We start from the raw sequence: 20,738 nt of genomic DNA, 5'->3' as shown, positions 1-20,738 counted from the left end.
CAATCTAATAGATTTATAATTGGAATGTCAGAAAGAGAAAATAGTATAGAATATGTGAAGAGATAACAGCCAAAAATGTTTCAAAACTGATGAAAGACATCAACCGGTCAGTGAACTCCAAGCAAATTAAATAAAATGAAAATCATACCTAGGCATACCACAGTCAAAGTGCTGAAAACAAGAAATTAAAAAAAAGAAGAAGAAAAATGAACTAAGATGAGAGCACATAATGATTCTTAAAAAAAGAACAGAGCAAAAATGGAAAATCTATGGGTAAACATGAGAACATGACTATTCAACAAGGACACTGTAGCATTTTTATACTGAAAATAGACAACAACTTTAGCACAAAGGCTAGAGAGGCAGATACAGCTGAATTGTTTTAAACTTTTTGCATTGTTCGGATGGTGGCAAAAGCATTAATCACAGGCTATAATAAGCCAAACATAAATACTGTAATTCTAAAAGAATAACACAATCAGGTTTAACTAAAAAGCTAATGGAAGAGATAGAATAATAAAAAGCACTTTAAATGAGCCAGAAGGAGGCAGGAAAGGAGAAAATAAAGGAGAGACTGGCATAAAAGAAAATAAATAGCAAAATGGTAGATTTAAAATCAACTATATAAGTAACTACACTAGAGCTTAAACACTATTAAAGAACAAAGATTCTCAGATGAAAGAACAAAATCCAAGTATAAAATGTTTACATGATACACATTTTAACCATGAGAACATAAGTATGTTGAAAATAAAAGGAAAAGTTTTATCATGCAAACAATAGCTGAAACAAAACTGATATGGCTACACTAATATCAAGCAAAGTAGATTAAAAATATTCATAAAGATACCAAGTGACATTTTAAATTATAAACCATATCACTTCATCATGAAGATATAACAATCCTAAACTGTATGTTTCAAAGTATATAAAATAACTTCTCCACCTATCATTAGTACTTTCTATCCTGCTTTTCCTTTTTTTCACTGCATTTTTCACAATCTGACATCATATATTAATTTTTTTTTCTTATTCACCCACCTCTAACATAATGAAAGTACCACAAAAGCAGGGACTTACACTATCTTGATCACACTTTATCCTCTGCAAAACTGAGTAAAATTTTTGAGTGCCTGGCACATAGAAGGCATTCAATAAATGTTTGCTGAACGAATTAATAAAACTGCTACCGGCAACTTATTTATTTAGTGCTTATTTTTAAAGTTTATATTATACATTTATTTTGTTCAGTTACGCAATTATTCAACTTAAATAATACTTAGAATTCTCTGTCCGCCAACATTTTGCATGAGAAGTTTAAACAAAAGGTTTGGGAAAAGTTACTGAGACGTGTTTCCACTTCATGAAACAAAGGCTCCAAAATTAAAAATCATCAAATGTGCCTTTCTCCATTTAGTATTTAAATATGTATGTTGATTTACATAAACAAAATAATACAACTGTATTAGCTTTTATGTTTATTCAACTTCACAGAAATCCAAAAATGTGTCTGAAAATTGGTTATCTATTTAAATAGCAATTGTTCATTATGGTGACATAATACTATGTGGTGGCAGAGATATGCCTAATTTAAACAAATTCTTAAATTCCTGACATTCTTACAAGTGGACAAAAGGAAATCTTAAAAATCAGACTTACAAGTTATAAGAAGATATAGAAAGCAATTTAACCTTTAATACCTGGAATAAGTTTTACAGCCACATTTGTAATTTACATATACAGTGGAGATCACTGAAAAAGCCTCCTGTTGCACTGCAGCAAGAAATTTTATTATAATGTAGATTAAACAAATTTGCTACAGAGTACAGCAAGATAACCTCACTGAGGAATAAGATTTTCATAATGGAACTTGTTACAGGGAGTTAAATATTTTCTTAATGTTATACAGTACATATTTTCAAAATGAACATTATCACTGAAATAGTTTGCTAACAATTGTTAGCAATTAATGTTTTATACACACTTAATTTTACTGTAAAGTATGTGGCTCTCCAAATCTTACTACATGAAATGTTAAGCTTAAACGTAAGATAATCCCCTAAGATGGAGACTCAAGACATCAAAACTTTGATCATTATTGCACCTATTTTTCTACAAAAAAAAAAAAAAAGAAAGAAAGAAAAGAAAAGAAAAATTTACATCGTAATCCACCCAAAAAAAGAACAGACAGGTCGTAAAATTACAGACTCATCGGCATTGAACATAACAAAATCTACAATGAACATTTTTTTGTGAACTGCTGTACAGCATTACAAAAATGTGAAATGAAATTTGCTTAACTATAATCATGCAAATAAAAATCCTTCACAATCATTTTTTCGTATGTTTTATAAAATGTTCTTAATATTTCCATAAACATTTCTGGTGCAATTTAATCAATGACAAAAATACAAAGCTATTCCTTATTCTTCATGTTATAGATTTTAAAACATGCCTTTGTACTGCTGAAACAGAAATTATGTGTTTGGGAGAACCGAGCTAAGGAAACATTTCAAAACCAATGTATGTTGATCCCACCTGAGCTGCTTTGATATATGACAGCCTCTCATAATTACTGGTGTCAGTATTGTTGTAAATGAAGAATAGTTAAATATGGAGAGATTAAGACACAATTCAAAACACTTTTTAAAAAATAAATGGCTGTTTCATAAACACAAACAAATCTTTAAAAGAAAAATAATCACATCAATTGCAATATACATTGGCAAATAGTAAAATGTCATTTTCCAAAATAGTAGCTTCTTTATTATATGCCCCATCTATTATAACCAATCTTGGAAATATATCTTAAACATAATGGTGTATCATATGAAAATGTTCCACTATTCAATGTGATAAATTTAATAAGTTAGAATATGATTTTTCCCCCTCTGGTGTTAACCATGAAAAAACATAACAGCACCTAAAATACTAAAATGAAATTAGGTAAGCATTAAGTAGTAACCTATATGTTTTGGTTCAAAATACAGTTTATACAACTGTATAAAGGATACTGCCTTAAGTAATTTATTTCTACATTTTGCAGATTACAATGAAGAAAAAAAAAGACCTGCTCTAAATCCAAATAAATTTCCACTTCTCCCAATCTGGACAAAGTGGAATTTCATTCAAAGTTCACAAGACTGTGACAACTACGGTAGCTGATATACTTGGATATACCACTTCTACGCTGCCCCCACCCCCCAGAATCAATTTTTTGGCTCCAAAATAAAGTACAATAATAAACTCTTGATGAAAAACTATGTTATGGGGCAATCTATCATATACTATGGCTAAATATGAATTTACAGAAAACAGCACATCCCATTTTCAGCACTTTTTTTCATAAACATGCAACTCACTATAAAATACAAAACACTTGGCTTTCAAGAACAGCTTTATAAAGACACACTGCATCAATAAAATTTTTTCTTTCTGATTAACTTTACACTGTTACGGAGAACTGGAATATTTCTAATGTGTATATATCAGGTTTTATATTATAGTGTAATTTGCATTTTCTGAACATAATGTTCAAGAGGAAATATCTATACACAATAACATTCTAGACTATTAAAAACTCATTCAAATTACAGAATTTTATTGATACAGTAGATTAATAAAAACTGAAAGGATGATAAAGTGGGATAAAGAATTCAGTACATTATTTTATAACACACTCTTTAAAATTAAAATACTTTAAATCTTTCTTCTTAAAATTTTCATTGCCATGAAAGGCCAGAAAATTCTGGGACAAATCAATACTGAGGTGTAAAGTAATCCAAGAACTTCAGGACTATTTCACAATTTGCATGGTTGTCCTCCTATCAGAGGCATCCTTCTGGTGTAATGGCAGACAATTTAGCACCTCTGAAGATTAAGGGTGCCCAGGAGTAAACACTAGGTAAGATACACAAAGGGAAGAGACCATTTAACTCTCCAACAAATAGTGACATCAAGAAAATGACACCAATTGTTGAAAACAAATTTTTTTTCACAGTAAAATTGCAGAGAATACAAATACAAACACTGACAGATTACTGCTTAAGATCTATCCTAACAAATTCTTTTCAAATCAATAGATCCAATAAACAGTCGGGTACTGTCAGTTTAAAGCCGCAGATAAAAGCTATACAAGCACTTCAGAAATCAGAAACATTAAAAAAAAGAAAAAAGATATTTACAAGTTTCTTCTTTATGTCTACATAGCCATCGCACATTACACTTTCACAAGACTCCATAGTCAATGTTACCATGCGTATGGCTAAAGCATGTGACCACAAATGTATGGGGTCACCAAAGTAAGGTCCAACTGTCCACTCTTCAGCAGTCCCATTTTGTGCATCAAAGGCTTTATTCAGCCTCAAGCTTGACAAAAAAAAAAAAAAAAAGATTTTTCCAAAGCTTTCACAGAGAAAGTTATTAATTACATTTGTTCATCGCCGTTCCCTTTTAGCACTTCGCCGCCGTACCTTAAAAGGAAAGTCACCAGATGCTTAATTAAAACGGGTATATGTGCATAAGATATGCAGTAATCATTTTTAACTAATCTTTATTCTCATTTGTTCCTGATTTTCTTTGCTTTCCTTTCCCTGAAACTTCTTATCCTTACTTTCTGCCCTGGCATCACATATTTAGACCTCTATAACATTTGAACCCTTACAGGCTCACAGACTTCCCCAGAACAGTGAAAGAAAAAAATTATTTTACTTTTCTATCTAATAATTTTAAAGAGAAATGAACAGAAGTCAATGTCTACAGCAAGAAAAATAACTCAAACAGATTAATCATCTTTCTACTTATGTTTCCTGTGGTAAATGAAAACATTTCACATTTATGAACTTACATTATCTTTCTGGGAAAGTAGTTACTGAGTTTGGATCTTAACAATTATCAATACAGTAAAATAACTTAAAATTCAAACATATTATCATTTGCTGGCAAGCACTAATGAAAGCATAAAACTTCAGTTCAAAAAATGTCAATATTAACAATAGGAATATAAAAGAGGGTTTTAATTTACATGTAGTTTTTCTCTGATGAAGACATCAATCGTTATTGACTCTTCAGACTTACTTTGATGTCCTCCCCAAAACCCTTTAAGAAACAAGCCAAACTAATTTGAGGCCACAATTAAGCATATTTTCCTGTGTACTTAACTCACTTATTCACAAAAATGAATCCTGGTACAGATAGGAGTTCTGATTCCATTAAATAGGACAGAACAGCAGAGACCAATTCTGAGACTTGATTATAGAGCTTGGGTTTCTCAAACAAAGATGGGAGAAGAGCTTCTACTTAAATGTATTATGTTTTTTCCTAAGAGAAATATCTGAGTTGTATTAACTGGTAAAGTTATTTATTTATTACTTTAAAAGTCAAGAAGGGCCGGGTGCAGTGGCTGATGCCTGTAATCCCACCACTTTGGAGGCCAAAGCAGGCAGATCACTTGAGGTCAAGAGTTCGAGACCAGCCTGACCAACATGGTAAAACCCTGTCTGCACTAAAAATACAAAAACTAGTCGGGCATAGTGGCATTGGCCTGTAATCTCAGCTACTTGGGAAGCTGAGGCAGGAGAATTGCTTGAATCTGGGAGGCGGAGGTTGCGCTGAGCCCAGATCGTGCGCCACTATACTCCAGCCTGGGCGACAGAGTGAGACTCTGTCTCAAAAACAAAAAAGTCAGGAAGTAACACATACCTACTTTTGCAAAATAAGTATGTATTACCAATTTTATGAATTCTCATTCAGCTCAAACTTCAATTCCAAAGGCTGATTTTATTCTGTGTAACTAACTTCTAATTTCTGTAATGAAACCCAAATAGAAATACTAAACGGAGAGTTGTAAAATATAAACAACAGTATACTTAATGGGTATCAGTGCCCTAAAATCAAGGTACAACTTACATGCTTAAAGTGTCAATATTAGAATGCTGTACATTCAGTTCAGACTTGACATTTACATTCTCATTAAGCTACACCTATTTGCTTAGTTTCGGGTTTCCATAAAAGATGTTCTCCATTATCCAACCTGGTAGATAAAATGATGCTATAAACTAATGAAGTAATACATATAAATACTAAACAAGTACTAAATGATCTAACCAAACATTTACTAACTCTTTTTATATCCCACACCACTCACAGAAACTTTGAACACATACATTTACTGTAGAAACCTCCTCCTCCTCTGTTTCTTCCTGTGGAATATCATCGACAGGAGAGCTACCCTGAAACACATCTACTTCTTCACTTGAATCATTTTCCTTAGTAGCTGCTTGTTTGGAGCGTCCTACACGGCTAGAGTAAAACACATGTAAAACACAATGAACGTTCCAATCTTTCAGTAGATTACCTCGTTAGAAGAAATGTTTCAAGTATTTCATCGTCATATCATGTTTACCCTCAGTTACTTTATGAGACAAGAACATTTCTTTAATATTCTGAATCCTAAACCAGCATTTAATCATAGAATGTTACATATTATCTACCAAGTAACAACAAAAAAAAGTGACTGAGAACATACCATAACCTAAAAGTCTGCTCTTCCTTTCATCTTTCCTAACACAGTAAAAGGCATCTATGTCCACTGAGCTGCTCAAAGCAGAAAGGAATTCTGCTTTGAATATAGTGTACCTGTCTTTGTCTGGCCTTACAGATTCTTACGGAGATCTCAAATCCGTTCACTTCTCTCCACATCTCCATTGCTACCTCCTAATTCAAACCATTCCCATCTCTTGCCTCTTCTCTTTACAAAGTTATCTTTTAAAAGTACAAGAACAGATGATGTTACTGCTCCCTACTGAGCTGAGAATAATTTTGTAAACCTCCTTAACACAGTATACAAGGAACAGTAGATGGTCCTTGCCTACCTGTCCACCACTCTCATCTCTTTCTGCTCCCCAACTCCCCACAACTACAATCCAACAAACCCTTGCCTTCCTTTAGCTTTCTGATTTTGCCAAGTTATTTTTCACTTCAGAAACTTCAAATATAGTGTTCATGCCACCTGTTCTCTGCCTGTCTAGCCCCTACTATTCTCAAGATATCAACTCATTGTTACTTTTAAAGAAAAAACTTCCTCACTCCATTAGATGGTGGAAAACAAGAACCACGAGCCCATGAAAACAAGTACCACGTCTGTTTTGTGTCCCTAGCACCTAGTACTCTCTGAAACACAGGAGGCATCAAAAAATATGTAATAGAACCATCTAATCAAATGGATCCCTCTTGATAAATATTTATTTTTTAAAATTAGAAACATAACTTATCACTTCTATAAGCAATCCAAAATATGTATTTTTTTAACTCATGCTCGAACCAAACAATTTTTTTACTTGGTTTGGTTTTTTGAGATTAATGAAACTATACAAATAACATGAAACATAATGACAATCTTTTTCAATTTCACTGAGGTCAGAACAAGAAAAAGAAACAAATCCTAACATATGTTAGTATACTAGCTCTAGAAAGAGCTTCCCAGTGAAAGGAAGATAGGCTTCCAAGACAGACTACAGAATCTTCTTCCATATCAATTTTTTTTTTTTTTTAAGAAATACTTGTTTGGTTTAGAACATTCATAGGACTTGTGTAATTTTAGGAGAGCACAATAATCATTTAAACCCTGAATTTTATGATGTCCAAATAAAAACAAACTAAAATTATGAGGTTTGTTATTTCCTTGTTACATCATTCATGTGTATTTTATTAAATAAAGGATTCCTTAAGAATCCTTTGTTTAGAAATAGTGATTTGGTTGAATCCAAACACATTTATAAAGCTGCCACAAAAATGTACTTACCTTTACTTTTAACCTGATAGAAAAATTACATGGAAGATGGCATGAAGTACTGGCTAGACACCCAGGCAACTTTTCCTCTTCCTGTGGAATACACAGGAATAGGAAAATCTCTAAGATAATTGAGTATTTAATGACAGTACATTGGCAACTCTGAAAAGTCGAGCCACTGATGTAATTATGTATGGGTGGGATTACTCTCAGAAAAAGTGCTAAATTTCCGACTAATAGAAGACATGCTACTCTATTTCCACTCACATAACTGAGGAGAAAAAATACTGTCAGATCTACAAATTACAGCAGTGATACTCTGGTGACACTAAAATTTGGGGTACAGATTCTTACTGTACCTCTCTTATAAATGTGTTCGTGTGAACATCTAAAACTATATACATGTTGATATAGATAAATGAACTGGGTTAGAAAACAAACAAAACCAAGATATCAAACGCTTGAGACCAACATGTGATAATTTCTATGGATATAATTTTTAAAAAATGGTACCTGTTACTTTCCTACTACAAGTTCAAAGAATAAAAGCAGAAGCATAAGACCTGTTTTCCTTTTTTTAAAGGAAAAGGTGCTAATGAGAAACATTTAAAAAAAAATTGTAGTGTGGAATGACAAGGCAACCTGGTCAATGTGTGGTGATTATTTAAAAATACCTTATCATTTCTTTAGATATCATAAAGTCTGTATAGGAAATAATATAATATTTGGTATTCATTTATAAAGATTTGCCTGCACCTGTAAAAATGTACAAGATAGTTTATTGAGATATCAATCACTAAGGTAAGTTTATAAAAATTTTATCTTACCTAGTGTAATGGGGCTAAATATATGGAATTTAAATACAGCAATATGTATGTTTACAAATTTAGGAACTTTTGCAAAATAATTTGAAATTGGTTTGAAATGTAATATTTACAACTTACACATTTTTTTTTGGTTGTGATGGTGATGGCGTTTTTGATGGTCTTCCTCGTCCTTTCTGTGGTGTGGACTGTGTGGATTCAATTGCACTAGATTCAGGAGATTCTGCTCTGCTTTGGGGAAGACCCAAATGTGGATAGCATCAAATTATGATTTATAATATAGTAACGAAACAGATGCAGTTCAGAGTTACACATGCTTACCTCTGCTGTGCTCTCCTTGACACTCGGTGCTGTTTGCTTTTGGACTTCTGTTCCGTATTTCCACTTTGTCTTTCTTCTTCTTCCTCCTCCTCTGGTGCTGGAGGTCCAGATTTTTTTTTGCTTCCTTTTTTAGAAGTTTTCATTGTTGGCTCTTCTTTTGGTGTACCTCCACCAAGAGGTTTTGGTGGTCGGCCTCTCTTACCCTTTTTTGGCGGACTATTCTGTTCATCTTCATTTTCTAATATATCTTCTTTGAGCCTCTTTTCCTCAGGCCACTGCTGTTCATCAGATTCTGAAGCCGTATGGCCTCTTTTCCGACTTCGCTGACTGCCTTTAGGTTTCTGTTCCTGTACCAACTTAGTCAAGTCATCCATACCTAATTTCTCCTCCTGTTCTGTGACGGGCGTTTTTTTCCGGCCTCTAGGCTTCTCCAATTCAGACTAGGGAAAAAAAAAATCACAATTTATGGTTATGAAATTGTGAGTATACATATTTTGAGGAATGAAACAAAAAAATCTGTTATCTAATGTTGTCCTAAATATGTACCTAAAATATACAGCTCTTAAATACACCAGAACTGTATTTGCTTTTATTATAGTTTTTAATTTTAAAAACTTATCTGGGATAAAAGGGTACATTTGCACTCTTACTTTTCAGCTAGAGTGTCTTAAAAGGAAACCTCTCAAAATCAGTATCTTACTAAATTATAAATTTTAGTGAAGAGCTATCTCATTAAAAAGAGCATTATAAATTCAGTGCTTGGTCCTAAATGACAACTATACTAAAGTATCTGTTTGGATAGTCAATTTAAGTAATTCTAATTTTACCACATAGTGCGTAAGACATAAAATATTAACTATATAACATGCTTACATCATAAAAGAACTATTATTTTACAAATGGAGGTTGCAAGATACAAAAGGTAAACATATTCATCATTTATTATAAATTTTGGAAACACTTCTGAATTAGAAATACTGCTTCTTTCTAGGTATAACTAACTGATTAACAACAGAAACAACAAAAAACCAGTGGCTTTCACATTTAAAATAAAATCCTAGTCTATATTCAGAGAATCTATATGTGAACCAGCGTGAAGGCTGAAGAAATTCTCCAAAGACCCAAGAATAAATTGTATGTATGAACACTTATAATACAAAGTTAATTTCCAAAAGTCTGCGCAATTTATATTTTCAAAAATCACTGAAAACAACAAAAACTATCGAATTATCTGTAACTTTTTCTAACTTTAAATTGAGTTTCCTGTGTGTGAACTGCCTAATTACATCCTTCGTATTGTGTCCTTTGTCAACTTTGACTACTGCGGTGTTAGTAGGTTTTCTCTATATTCCTCTATGCTTTTGTGTATGCCTCTATGCTTATTTTTAAGTGTTATTTCTTTATTATTAATATTATCTTTTATTATTTTTGAGATGGAGTCTCACTCTGTCACCCAGGCTGGAGTGCAGTGGCACCATCTCTGCTCACTGCAAGCTCCGCCTCCCGGGTTCACGCCATTCTCCTGTCTCAGCCTCCTCCCGAGTAGCTGGGACTACAGGTGTCTGCAACCACGCCTGGCTAATTTTTTTTTTTTTTTTTTGTATTTTTTTAGTAGAGACGGGGTTTCACCGTGTTAGCCAGGATGGTCTCAATCTCCTGACCTTGTGATCCGCCCGCCTCGGCCTCCCAAAGTGCTGGGATTACAGGCATGAGCCACACTGCACCCAGCTTTTTTTTTTTTTTTTTTTTTGAGACAGAGTCTCGCTCTGTCACCCAGGTTGGAGTGCAGTGGGGCAATCTCGGCTCACTGCAACCTCTGCCTCCCGGGTTCAAGCGATTCTCTTGCCTCAGCCTCCCGAGTAGCTGGGACTAGAGGCATGTGCCACCATGCGTGGCTAATTTTTGTATTTTTAGCAGAGATGGGGTTTCGCCGTGTTGGCCAGGCTGGTTTCAAACTCCTAAACTCAGGTGATCCACCTGCCTCGGCCTCCCAAAGTGCTGGGATTACAGGTGTCATTGCACCTGTCTTTTAAGTGTTATTTCTTGCTTGCTTTGGACTGAATTGTGGCCCCCACCACCAAAGAAAAAAATTGTATGTTGAAGCTCTAATCCCAATGTGACAGTATTTGGAGATGGGGCCTTTGGGAGGTATTTCGTTGAGATGAGGTCATGAGGTGGCACCCTCATGATGAGATTAGTGTCCTTATAAGAGGAAACATCAGTGAGCTTGGGTGCCTTTCTTCTTCCTCCCACCCCACACCTCTCATGTGAGGACACAGGAGAAGGTGGCATCTGTAACCCAGGAAGACAGCCCTCATCAGGAACCAAATCTGCTGGCACCTTGATCTTGTATTTCCAGCCTCCAGAACTGTAAGAAAATACATTTCTGTTGTTTAAGCTACCCAGTCTGTGGTATTTTATAATAGCAGCTTGAGCTGACTAAGACATTATTGTGTATTGTTTTAGAACAGAATGTGAGATGAGATTCTAAACTGGATTTTCCACTCCCAAAGACACATCCAACCATTTCAGAATCAATGATTTGTAGTGCTTCCTTTATTTTATATGTTTTGAACAAGAAGAATATTTCTGGGCTATCATAACAGAAGCACAATATTTTACTAAGTATAATTATGTATCTGGTAGGGCTTAACCTACCTTTATTTCTCCTCCTTTTATATTTATTTATTCCTCCACATAGACTTGAAACAAAACCATGCTGGAATTTTGCAATTATATATTCAGTTGAAAAAAACTTTCATCCTTTTTTATTCCTTTTTCCTATACAAGAACATGGCCTGTCTTCTCTCTCTTCAAGTCTTCCAGTTTTGAGATTTTCTACATATAGGTCCTCCCTATCTCAGTTTTGAGATTTTCTACATATAGGTACTCCCTATTTCTTTTAAAGGTTATATTTAAATCTATGAATCTGTCAATCAGTCAATCTATGTTTGTTGTTGCATTGGTTCTTGTGATGAAGAAAATAATCCCTTTTCCCCTAAATGTACATCTGATACAAACCAAAATTATCAGAGTAATGTTAGTTACAAACATAAATATATACATAGGTAGGGATAGATTTTCAACTGCTTCTTTTATTTTTCTAAGATTACAAAAGTAACAATTGGTCAAACATTCTAGAGCAATTTTTAAAAACAGTGGTGAGAGCAGGTTGCTTGTTTTGTTCCTGATTTTTAAAAAGAATGCTTCAAGTATTTTGCCTTTAGGAAGAATGGCATTGACTACTGATTTAAAATAGACAAAACTTTTAGCACATTAAAGATGTATCCTTCTGGTACTAGTTTACTAAAAGTTCCTATTTGTCAAGAACGGATTTTAAGTTTTATTTATGTCCTATTGGCATGATCTGAAATTATTTTGTTTTTGGTTTTCCCTTCGGTTTATTTAATATACTATCATAGTAAAAGATTTGGTAACATTAAGCTATCCTTACATTCTAAGGAGAGGGGAAGATCTATACATGACTGGATTTAGTTTGTTTTATTTATTTAGAGTTTTGTGCACAAATTAAAAATTAACTGTTGTTACTCAAAGATAAGAAGGTAAAAGAAATGTTAAATTAGAACTAAATTTAAAATGTCACTTCTTATTTTAATTACTATAATTCTTTTTGATGTCCAAAGATCTAAAAAGGTAGATGATTTCCTTTAAGCTTTGGAAAAGGTTGGTGGTAAAAGAAAACCCAATGTCTACTTTCTTGAGAATACTAATCTAGTTTCCTAAAGCACCACTACTTCTCATTTCTTTTTCATTTTGCATTGCACTGTTTTAAGAACAGAGGGAGTATAAAACTGAGGTTAGAAGCAAAAGACAGGAAAATATTTTATTTATAAAGCTAAATATTTAAATACAAACGTATATGGAAAATAATTCCTTTGCTGTGAAATTTCAATGAGAAGCTGGTAACAAGCAAATGAGACCGTGCTCTTTCATTATAATCTACTGGTCTTTAAATTCAACTTGTGTCTCATAATACTCATCTCTCTGAGGGCACTTCAGTCAAAACTAGCTTATTAATAAGATTCTTCTAGCACCTCTAAAACTGGACCTAACATTACACATTATCCATGCCACAACAAATAGCAAAAGGCCTCCATTACAATCATACTAATAGATCTCAAGAGCTCAAAAATTCAAAACAGTTCTATGAAAAATAGAGTAGACTTTGTTCTGTACTATCCCAAAAGGTAAAAGCAGATGCAAAATTTATAGGATAACAGAATATTAAGAATTAATAAAAACCATGTTTCCCAACTTTTGGGGGATGGGAACACCAAGGTATAAGTGTAGTACACTATAGGTGTGGGTATGAGTAACCTAGTTGACTTTTCCAACAAATGAAATACATCATGAGCTCTCTGCTTAAAGCATTTTCAACGTGGTGACCAGCTCTCATTAATAATAAAGGAATTTCTGCAGTAAGTGAGAACTAAGAAGACATAATACCTTTTCCAATTCAAGGATTTTCTTCTGTAAATCCAGATAACAAGATTATTTCCAAGCTAAGTGATCAATTCTTAATTTTGCTCATGTGAAAATTTTAAACAGCCAATAAACATCGTAACTTACAGTATACATAGTTAGAATTCAGTAAAATTTAAGAATAATTCTTTCACAGCGGGTAGTATGGCTCAAGCCTGTAATCCCAGCACTTTGGGAGGCCAAGGCAGGCAGATCACCTGACATCAGGCGTTTGAGACCAGCCTGGCCAACATGGTGAAACCCCGCCTTTAAAAAATACAAAAATTGGCTACGCATGCTGGCACATGCCTGTGGTCCCAGTTACCCAGGAGGGTGATGCAAGAGAATCACCTGAACCCGGGAAGCGGAGGTTGCAGTGAGCCCAGATCGTGCCACTGCACTCCAGCCTGGGCGACAAAGTGAGACTGTGTCTCAAAAAACAAAACAAAACAAAACAAAAAAGAATAATTCTTTCTAAATGGAAATAAACACTCTGCCAACATAAGTTATTGGAGAAACATGAAAATAAACTTCTTGGCATGTGTAATGCTGGACTCGTGGAAGATGGGCAGTAATATTTTAGAGAAAGTAAAAGTAATTATTTCTTGGTTAACCTCTCACCTCTCTTAATCACGTAGATTCGAACATTTTAACTTTTATTATTATGATAACCATAATCAAAAGTCGTAACAATGAAACAGCAGCAACAATTCATTTTGGCTAAGTCACTTACTCTGATAAAGCTTACCAGCTAAGTATCCATAATTTACATACAGATAAGAAAATTGATTCTGATAGCCTAATTAGTTATTAAGGAAATGATCTGAAGCTGAACTGTAAAGTCAAAACAAACTCAGTTAAGTCCACTGAGTTGTGTTAGGAGACATAACTGTATTTTGTGTCTATGCTAAAACTTTAGCAAATTTGTCTTAAAACAACACAAACTGTCTATCATACAAGTTATCATTTTATCATTTCTATTAAGATTTAAAAACTGAACAAGGACTTGACGAGGACTATAGCATTTTCTACCTTTAACAGCAGCTTATTTAGTAAAAGGCTCAAGAAATAAATTAAATGAAAGAAGCGTTAAGGGTCCTCATTCCATTCCCCTTCTCTAAGGCTAAGTCTAAATATCCTATGTTAACAAAAACAACAACAACAACAAAACCACAAGCAAATGAGGAAAACAATACAAAAACCAAGCAGTTGAGTATGCAACTGGCAAGTCTAATACCAAAAATCTGAACAATTGAGATTACTTATCACATTGATAAGAAGCACAGATTCTATATACTTAAATTACATAGAGGATAATTATAAACTCAGGTTTGTGGTTAAAACCACTAAAATAAAATAAAATGTAAATTTGATAGTCATGTTAACTGGTTTCAGTGTAAACATTACTAAGTAAAATTATCATTAATATTATTATAAAATCAATGCAAATATCTCACCCTTACAAGATCAGAGTCGTCTCTCTTGTCACTTTTTTTCCCCGGCAAAGGTGAAGACATTGTGTAATCTTCATTTTCACTGTGATCCATTTCAGAACTATCAAGCCTTTTAATATAGACATTTGTAATTGTTATTACAATCAAATAACCTTACAAGCTTTTTCTGTTCCTAGTGTAGCTTTACAGATTTATGGAAAAAATTTCGTTCTTTTCAAAAATGAATCAGTTTCATTCTACCATATTTGGTACCAACTCAACAAGCAATGAAGCTCATTTAATTTAATATAGTGAGAAAATTTTAAAAATCAAAAATTTAAATCTAATATTTTCCTAAGTCTTTTTAAAACCTAAATTCTATTTTGGGGTCAGATCATAGAACCAATTAAAACTTTTCTCGTTGGCAGGTTAGCTTGGTCTACACTGCAACCTGCCCTGGTTCCTTACCCTATTCTATTTTTTCGTCTCTCTGTAGCATTTAACACCCTCTAACACACTATAATTATTACATTTATTACGTACTGACTGCCTTCCCCTGTTAGAATATAAGCATGAATCTTGTGTCAATCAATTTTACTTACCAATGTATGCCAAGCATTTAAATCAGTGCCAGGCATAGAGTTGGCATTCATATAAAGGTCCAGGCCTCTGTCCTGGGTGGTCTCATCTTTATCTAGTTTTTAAAACTATTTGTATGTTGTTGAACTCTAAATCTCAATCTCTGGTCCAGCTACGCTGAGTTCTAAACTCACACATCCAATTGTCTACTCAACACTTCACTTGAAATTCTAATAGGCACCTGATCTTTAATGTAGCCAAAACAGTTATTTGAACACTCTTCTTATTCCCACTTCCCCAAAACACACACATACAAACAGAGCCTGTTCTTCCTCAAGGCTTCTGTATCTCAGTAAACGGTACCACCATCTCTCCAGTTATTCAGGTAAAAAGCCCAGGATACACCCTTAAATTGTCCCTTTCCCTAACTGTTCACATCTAATCCATCAGAAAGATCATCTGATCTATCTAACATCAAAATAAATCTGAGGGTGGTCTAAAGGTAGTGAGTTATTCTCAACTGATTGCTCATAGTTAGTTAGACATCAAACTCCTTGTTTTAACTCACTCCTCCCTTCTCACTACTGCATTTCACTACTCTTAAAAAAAAAATCTGAAATTTGACTATATACCATCTTCTTCCCTCTTCATCCCTGCCATAGATTATGATTCGCTGACTCCTAACTGCTTTTTCTACCTCAATTCTAGCTCCTCTATAGTACATTCTGCACAAATCATCAGGGCAATTTTTTTTTAAAACCACAAATGAGATTGCTAGACTCCCTGGCAAATCTTTCAGTTGCACTTAAAATCAAATCCAAACTCCTTACCATGGTTCACGAAGTCCAAACATAATCAGACTACCTCTCAACCTCCTCTCATAATTTTTCCCTCATTCCTACTCTCCAACCAAACAGGTTTCTCAAATATACCTACTTCATTCCCCTGCAAACAGTCCCACTAAACAGACGGAATTTGGAAGAAAAAAATAACAAAACAGATTGGTCAAACATTGAAAGAAAGTTTAAAGAAAACTATATTGAAAAAGTATAAATTAGGATACTTTTGTGTTGAATAACAAATGGATGATAAGGAGAGGGTGAAATTATACTTGTCTTGAAAGCAAACAAGGGAAGCCAATTAAGATCTCTGAGCAATGAAATAACATCACAACAGTAGTATTTTTAAAGGATTATCTAGCAGTGATACAATATACACAATTGAGAGGAATAAGGAAGTAAACTAGTCAAATATGACAATAATTAAAGAAAGAAAATGAACTAAATGATGACAGTAAAAAGAGAAGTACAAAACATTGCACAGAAAAAAGTTAGCAAAACTTAGCAACTGAACAAATATAGAGGGGGGAAGAGTCAAACACAATTTTGAGGCTCTCTGCCTGGGTGAATTAGATCATCTTTGATTATAATAAGGAATTCAAGGAGAAAAACCAGTAATTTAGAAAATGAGTTGATGGAAATGTTTCTGGTCATGTTAAATATGAGACCATTTGATAGAAAATGTCCAACTGATATAACTAAAGGGTCACTTAGGTATTAGCCACTAACATGCATTAATACAGGAATCTAGAACAAACAAAAGCTATAAGTGCAATTTCTTTTATTTCTATCATACTATATATCATTCAACAATTTATTCATTATAAGAAATTTGGTAAGATTTCATAGAATGTCACCTACCTTCTTTACTGATTGGTTATCAACAATGAAAAAGACAGTACAGTCTTTTAATAATAACTTGGCAAAAATCAATAAATAGTGGCAGTTTAGCCCTATACAATGCTCTGTGCTAACAAATCGTGCCCTGAGCACTTATGCTAAAACCAGTGAAAGGATGAATTAATTTTCCTTTTGTTTTTCGCAAAGAATCATTTTAAAAACTCTTCTTTAATGAGCAAAGGACATGAACAGACACTCCTCAAAAGAAGACAAATGGCCAACCATTAAAAAATGCTCATCATTGCTAATCATCAGAGAAATGCAAATCAAAACTACAACGAGATACCATCTCACATCAGTCAGAATGGCTATTACTAAAAAGTCAAAAAACAACAGATGCTGGTGAGGCCGCAGAGAAAACAGAAAGCTTATATGTTGTTGGTGGGAATGTGAATTAGTTCAGCCACTGTGGAAAACAGTTTGGAGATTTCTCAAAGAACCTAAAACAGAACTACCATTTGATCCAGCAATCCCACTACTGGTTATATACCCAAATGCAAATACATCATTACACCAAAAAGTCACATGCACTCATCTGTTTAATGCAGCACTATTCACAATATCAAAGATATGGAATCAACCTAGGTACCCATCAATAATGGACTAGATTAAAAAAATGAAGTTCATATATACCATGGAATACTACGCAGCCATAAAAAAGGATGAAATCATGTACTTCACAGCAAGAAGGCCATAGTCCTGAGCAAATTAACACAGGAACAGCAAACCAAATACTGCATGTTCTCACTTATAAATGGGAGGGAACATCAAACACACATGGGTATACACATGGAAACAACAGACAATGCGGACTACTGGGGGAGCTGGAGAAAGGAGGATGTGGGCTGAAAAACGACCTATTGGGTACTATACTCACTATCTGGATGCAATATACCCATGTAACAAACCTGCACATGTACCCTCTGTATCTAAAATAAAAGTTGAATTTTAAAAAACTGAAAAAGCAAAAACACACTTTTAAAAAAACGAAGTTTATATATGTACGTGGTACTATACAAATAAATTCAAATGATACCAAAAAGTATAAAATAACCTCCCTTTCTATACTAGGTTAACATAAATACTGTTAAGATTTTGCATATTCTTCAAAAAAACTTTCTATGCATATAAAAACAAATGTGAACATTAATCTGCTTTCAAAACTTAAAGATTCCATAATGCTGTTTTATATACTTTGCCTTTTTCACTCAATAATGTATTGTGGAAACTCTTCCATACTAACTCAGACCTCATCATGTTTAATGACTATGTATTCCATTGTATCATACACCATAATACAACAGTTTTACAATTGCTACACACTGAGGTTGGAAACTAGTTTATGTGTACTAACACAGATTACCCCCAACAAGCTAAAGAATGAAAGACTAAGACAGAGCACCCATCCAAAATGAGCAAGCAAATAAGTATGAACTTGTGACTACCAATGTTAAATGGAAAAATTAAGTAATACATTACTTTCCATTTACTGACATGAAACATTTTGGATTATATTATTTCAGATCTCATAGCCTTGCTGGAATCCTTAAATGTAAATTGTGGCATTTCTTTTGCACTTACCTCCCCTTTATTCTTCCAGGAGAGCTTGGATTTGAGCTGCTGCTTGCATTGCTTACAGTTTCCATTCGTGATGATTTGGTCTGAGATTGCTTGCCTGCTGATGAAAGTGGCTTGTTAACAGCTCCTAGAACATTGGTTGTTTTAGGCTGAAATGAGAAATGCACATCTCTTTTTATTTGGTTAAAGCCAAAAGAAAGTTACGTGTAAAGAACCATGAATAACATCTCTCTCAAAGTATTTACTTACAAATCATGAAAAATGTGTATATCCTTAAGCAAAATAATAAGTATAAACTAAATATCACTTGAACAAATTAAAAACTATACAGACAGCATAACAGTTGAATTTCTTAGTTATTTGGAGAAAACGGCTTACATAAAAAGTGAGAACAAATGAAATGAATAATCAACAATGAAAACAGATAATTAGATTCTTGCCATGGAAAGACATAAGAATATGCTTTTTTGGCCGGGTGCAGTGGCTCACGTCTGTAATCCCAGCACTTTGGGAGGCCAAGGCGGGTAGATCACGAGGTCAGGAGATCGAGACCATCCTGGCTAACACAGTGAAACCCCGTCTCTACTAAAAATACAAAAAATTAGCCGGGCGTGGTGGCAGGCACCTGTAGTCCCAGCTACTCGGGAGACTGAGGCAGAAGAATGACTTGAACCCAGGAGGCGGAGCTTGCAGTGAGCCGAGATGCGCCACTGCACTCCAGCCTGGGCAACAGAGACTCCGTCTCAAAAAAAAAAAAAAAAAAAAAAAAGCTTTTTAAGATTTTTTTATCTTGATATTAACTTAACCTAAGAAGTCTAAGAATCAGGTCTCCTAGGACTTTATTACAAGCTAAAAAGTAAGTTTGTGTATTTCAGCTTGTGTATATCTAGTAAATATAATTATTTCTTACTAGTAAATGTAAGATCGTTAATACTTATATTTTCCAGCTTGAAAATATAAATTTTTGAAGAAATACAAAATAACACAATTTTGCCAATAATCACGCTAAAATAAGCTACCACATAAAAATTAAAATGATTCTCAAAACATACTTTTCCAGGAGTGAAAAATGATTTCATTTCAGGAGGCAGATAATTTTTGGTGTTACTGAAATTCTACAACCAAGAGAAAAAGAAGTCGTCAGTGAATATTAAAACACTATCTACAGGTGGTTCAAAAGCCAACAAAGCAAACAGCAGTTTTTTTATTTAAACTAAATTATCATATGAAACACAAAATTTCAGTCACTGATTTTAACTACTGTAATAAGGTTAAACCAACCTCATGCCAACTCTAATATTAACAAAACATATTTGAGCTCTAACATGTTAGAGCTCTAAGAGTGCATCAGAAAACACATGCTTCTTTAATAACACCCTTCAGGGCAAAGACCACATGTACATACTCCTATTACTCTGCTCACACCAACGTGACAGCCCTTTTAGCTACTGAGCAATCCTACAGGGCTGTTCCAAATCTCTATACACTGGTAAGGTCTTAACTGGCATTTTGCTTTAAAAGCAAAAAGAGGATAGTGGTTATTTCCAGACTCTGTTACTCAATATGTTCAGCTAAATTACGAGGAATTAAATAAATAAATTATAAGGGAGTAAGAGGGACTGTGGGAAACACTGTTTACATCTTGTATCACACTCGAGTTTTTGGAGCATGGTTTGGTAACACTCTTGTAGTATTCCCAGGGTCTTAGGCATGTTCTAGTGTCTGTTCTCTGCTTGTTTCCTCATACCAATTATAAATCCCAATAAAGGGCTTTTAACTTCAGACTGTATCTCTATCAGCACTCTCCTTCCCATTTTGAACAATGGCCATTAATTCACAGATTCACATGCTTTGATCACATTTCTACCTGTGCTCTAAGACTGTCTTAAAACTGAACATAAACACCAGATCATCCTAATATCTGAACCTTATGTGTGTCCTCCAGTTTGACTCATATTCTGGTTCTGATCTTAAATCACATTCTTAAGACTCA

General features: G+C 34.0%; 1 protein-coding gene across 13 annotated transcripts in view; it reads right to left on the bottom strand.

The window, feature by feature from the left end:
* Positions 1-1,673: 1,673 nt before the first annotated feature.
* The window catches only part of PDS5B (PDS5 cohesin associated factor B), a 189,252-nt gene continuing 170,187 nt past the window's right edge, over positions 1,674-20,738 (bottom strand). For 3 of the 13 annotated variants that reach the window (XM_016925149.4, XM_063792465.1, XM_016925150.4), the window contains 7 exons: positions 19,798-19,860; positions 18,749-18,894; positions 14,874-14,979; positions 8,935-9,374; positions 8,734-8,844; positions 6,165-6,300; positions 1,674-4,472 (listed from right to left, as the gene is read on the bottom strand). In XM_016925149.4, the coding sequence (XP_016780638.2) occupies positions 4,437-4,472; positions 6,165-6,300; positions 8,734-8,844; positions 8,935-9,374; positions 14,874-14,979; positions 18,749-18,894; positions 19,798-19,860 (1,038 nt within the window). In that variant the 3' untranslated portion in view covers positions 1,674-4,436. The remainder of the gene's footprint in view (positions 4,473-6,164; positions 6,301-8,733; positions 8,845-8,934; positions 9,375-14,873; positions 14,980-18,748; positions 18,895-19,797; positions 19,861-20,738) is intronic. The other 10 variants (XM_016925151.4, XM_054664881.2, XM_063792466.1 and 7 more) reach the window with 7 other exon arrangements.

This window comes from Pan troglodytes, chromosome 14, assembly GCF_028858775.2.
Source record: "Pan troglodytes isolate AG18354 chromosome 14, NHGRI_mPanTro3-v2.0_pri, whole genome shotgun sequence".
Lineage (NCBI taxonomy): Eukaryota > Metazoa > Chordata > Mammalia > Primates > Hominidae > Pan > Pan troglodytes.
Note: the sequence above shows the minus strand (reverse complement) of the source record. Positions and strands in the feature narration are given on the sequence as shown.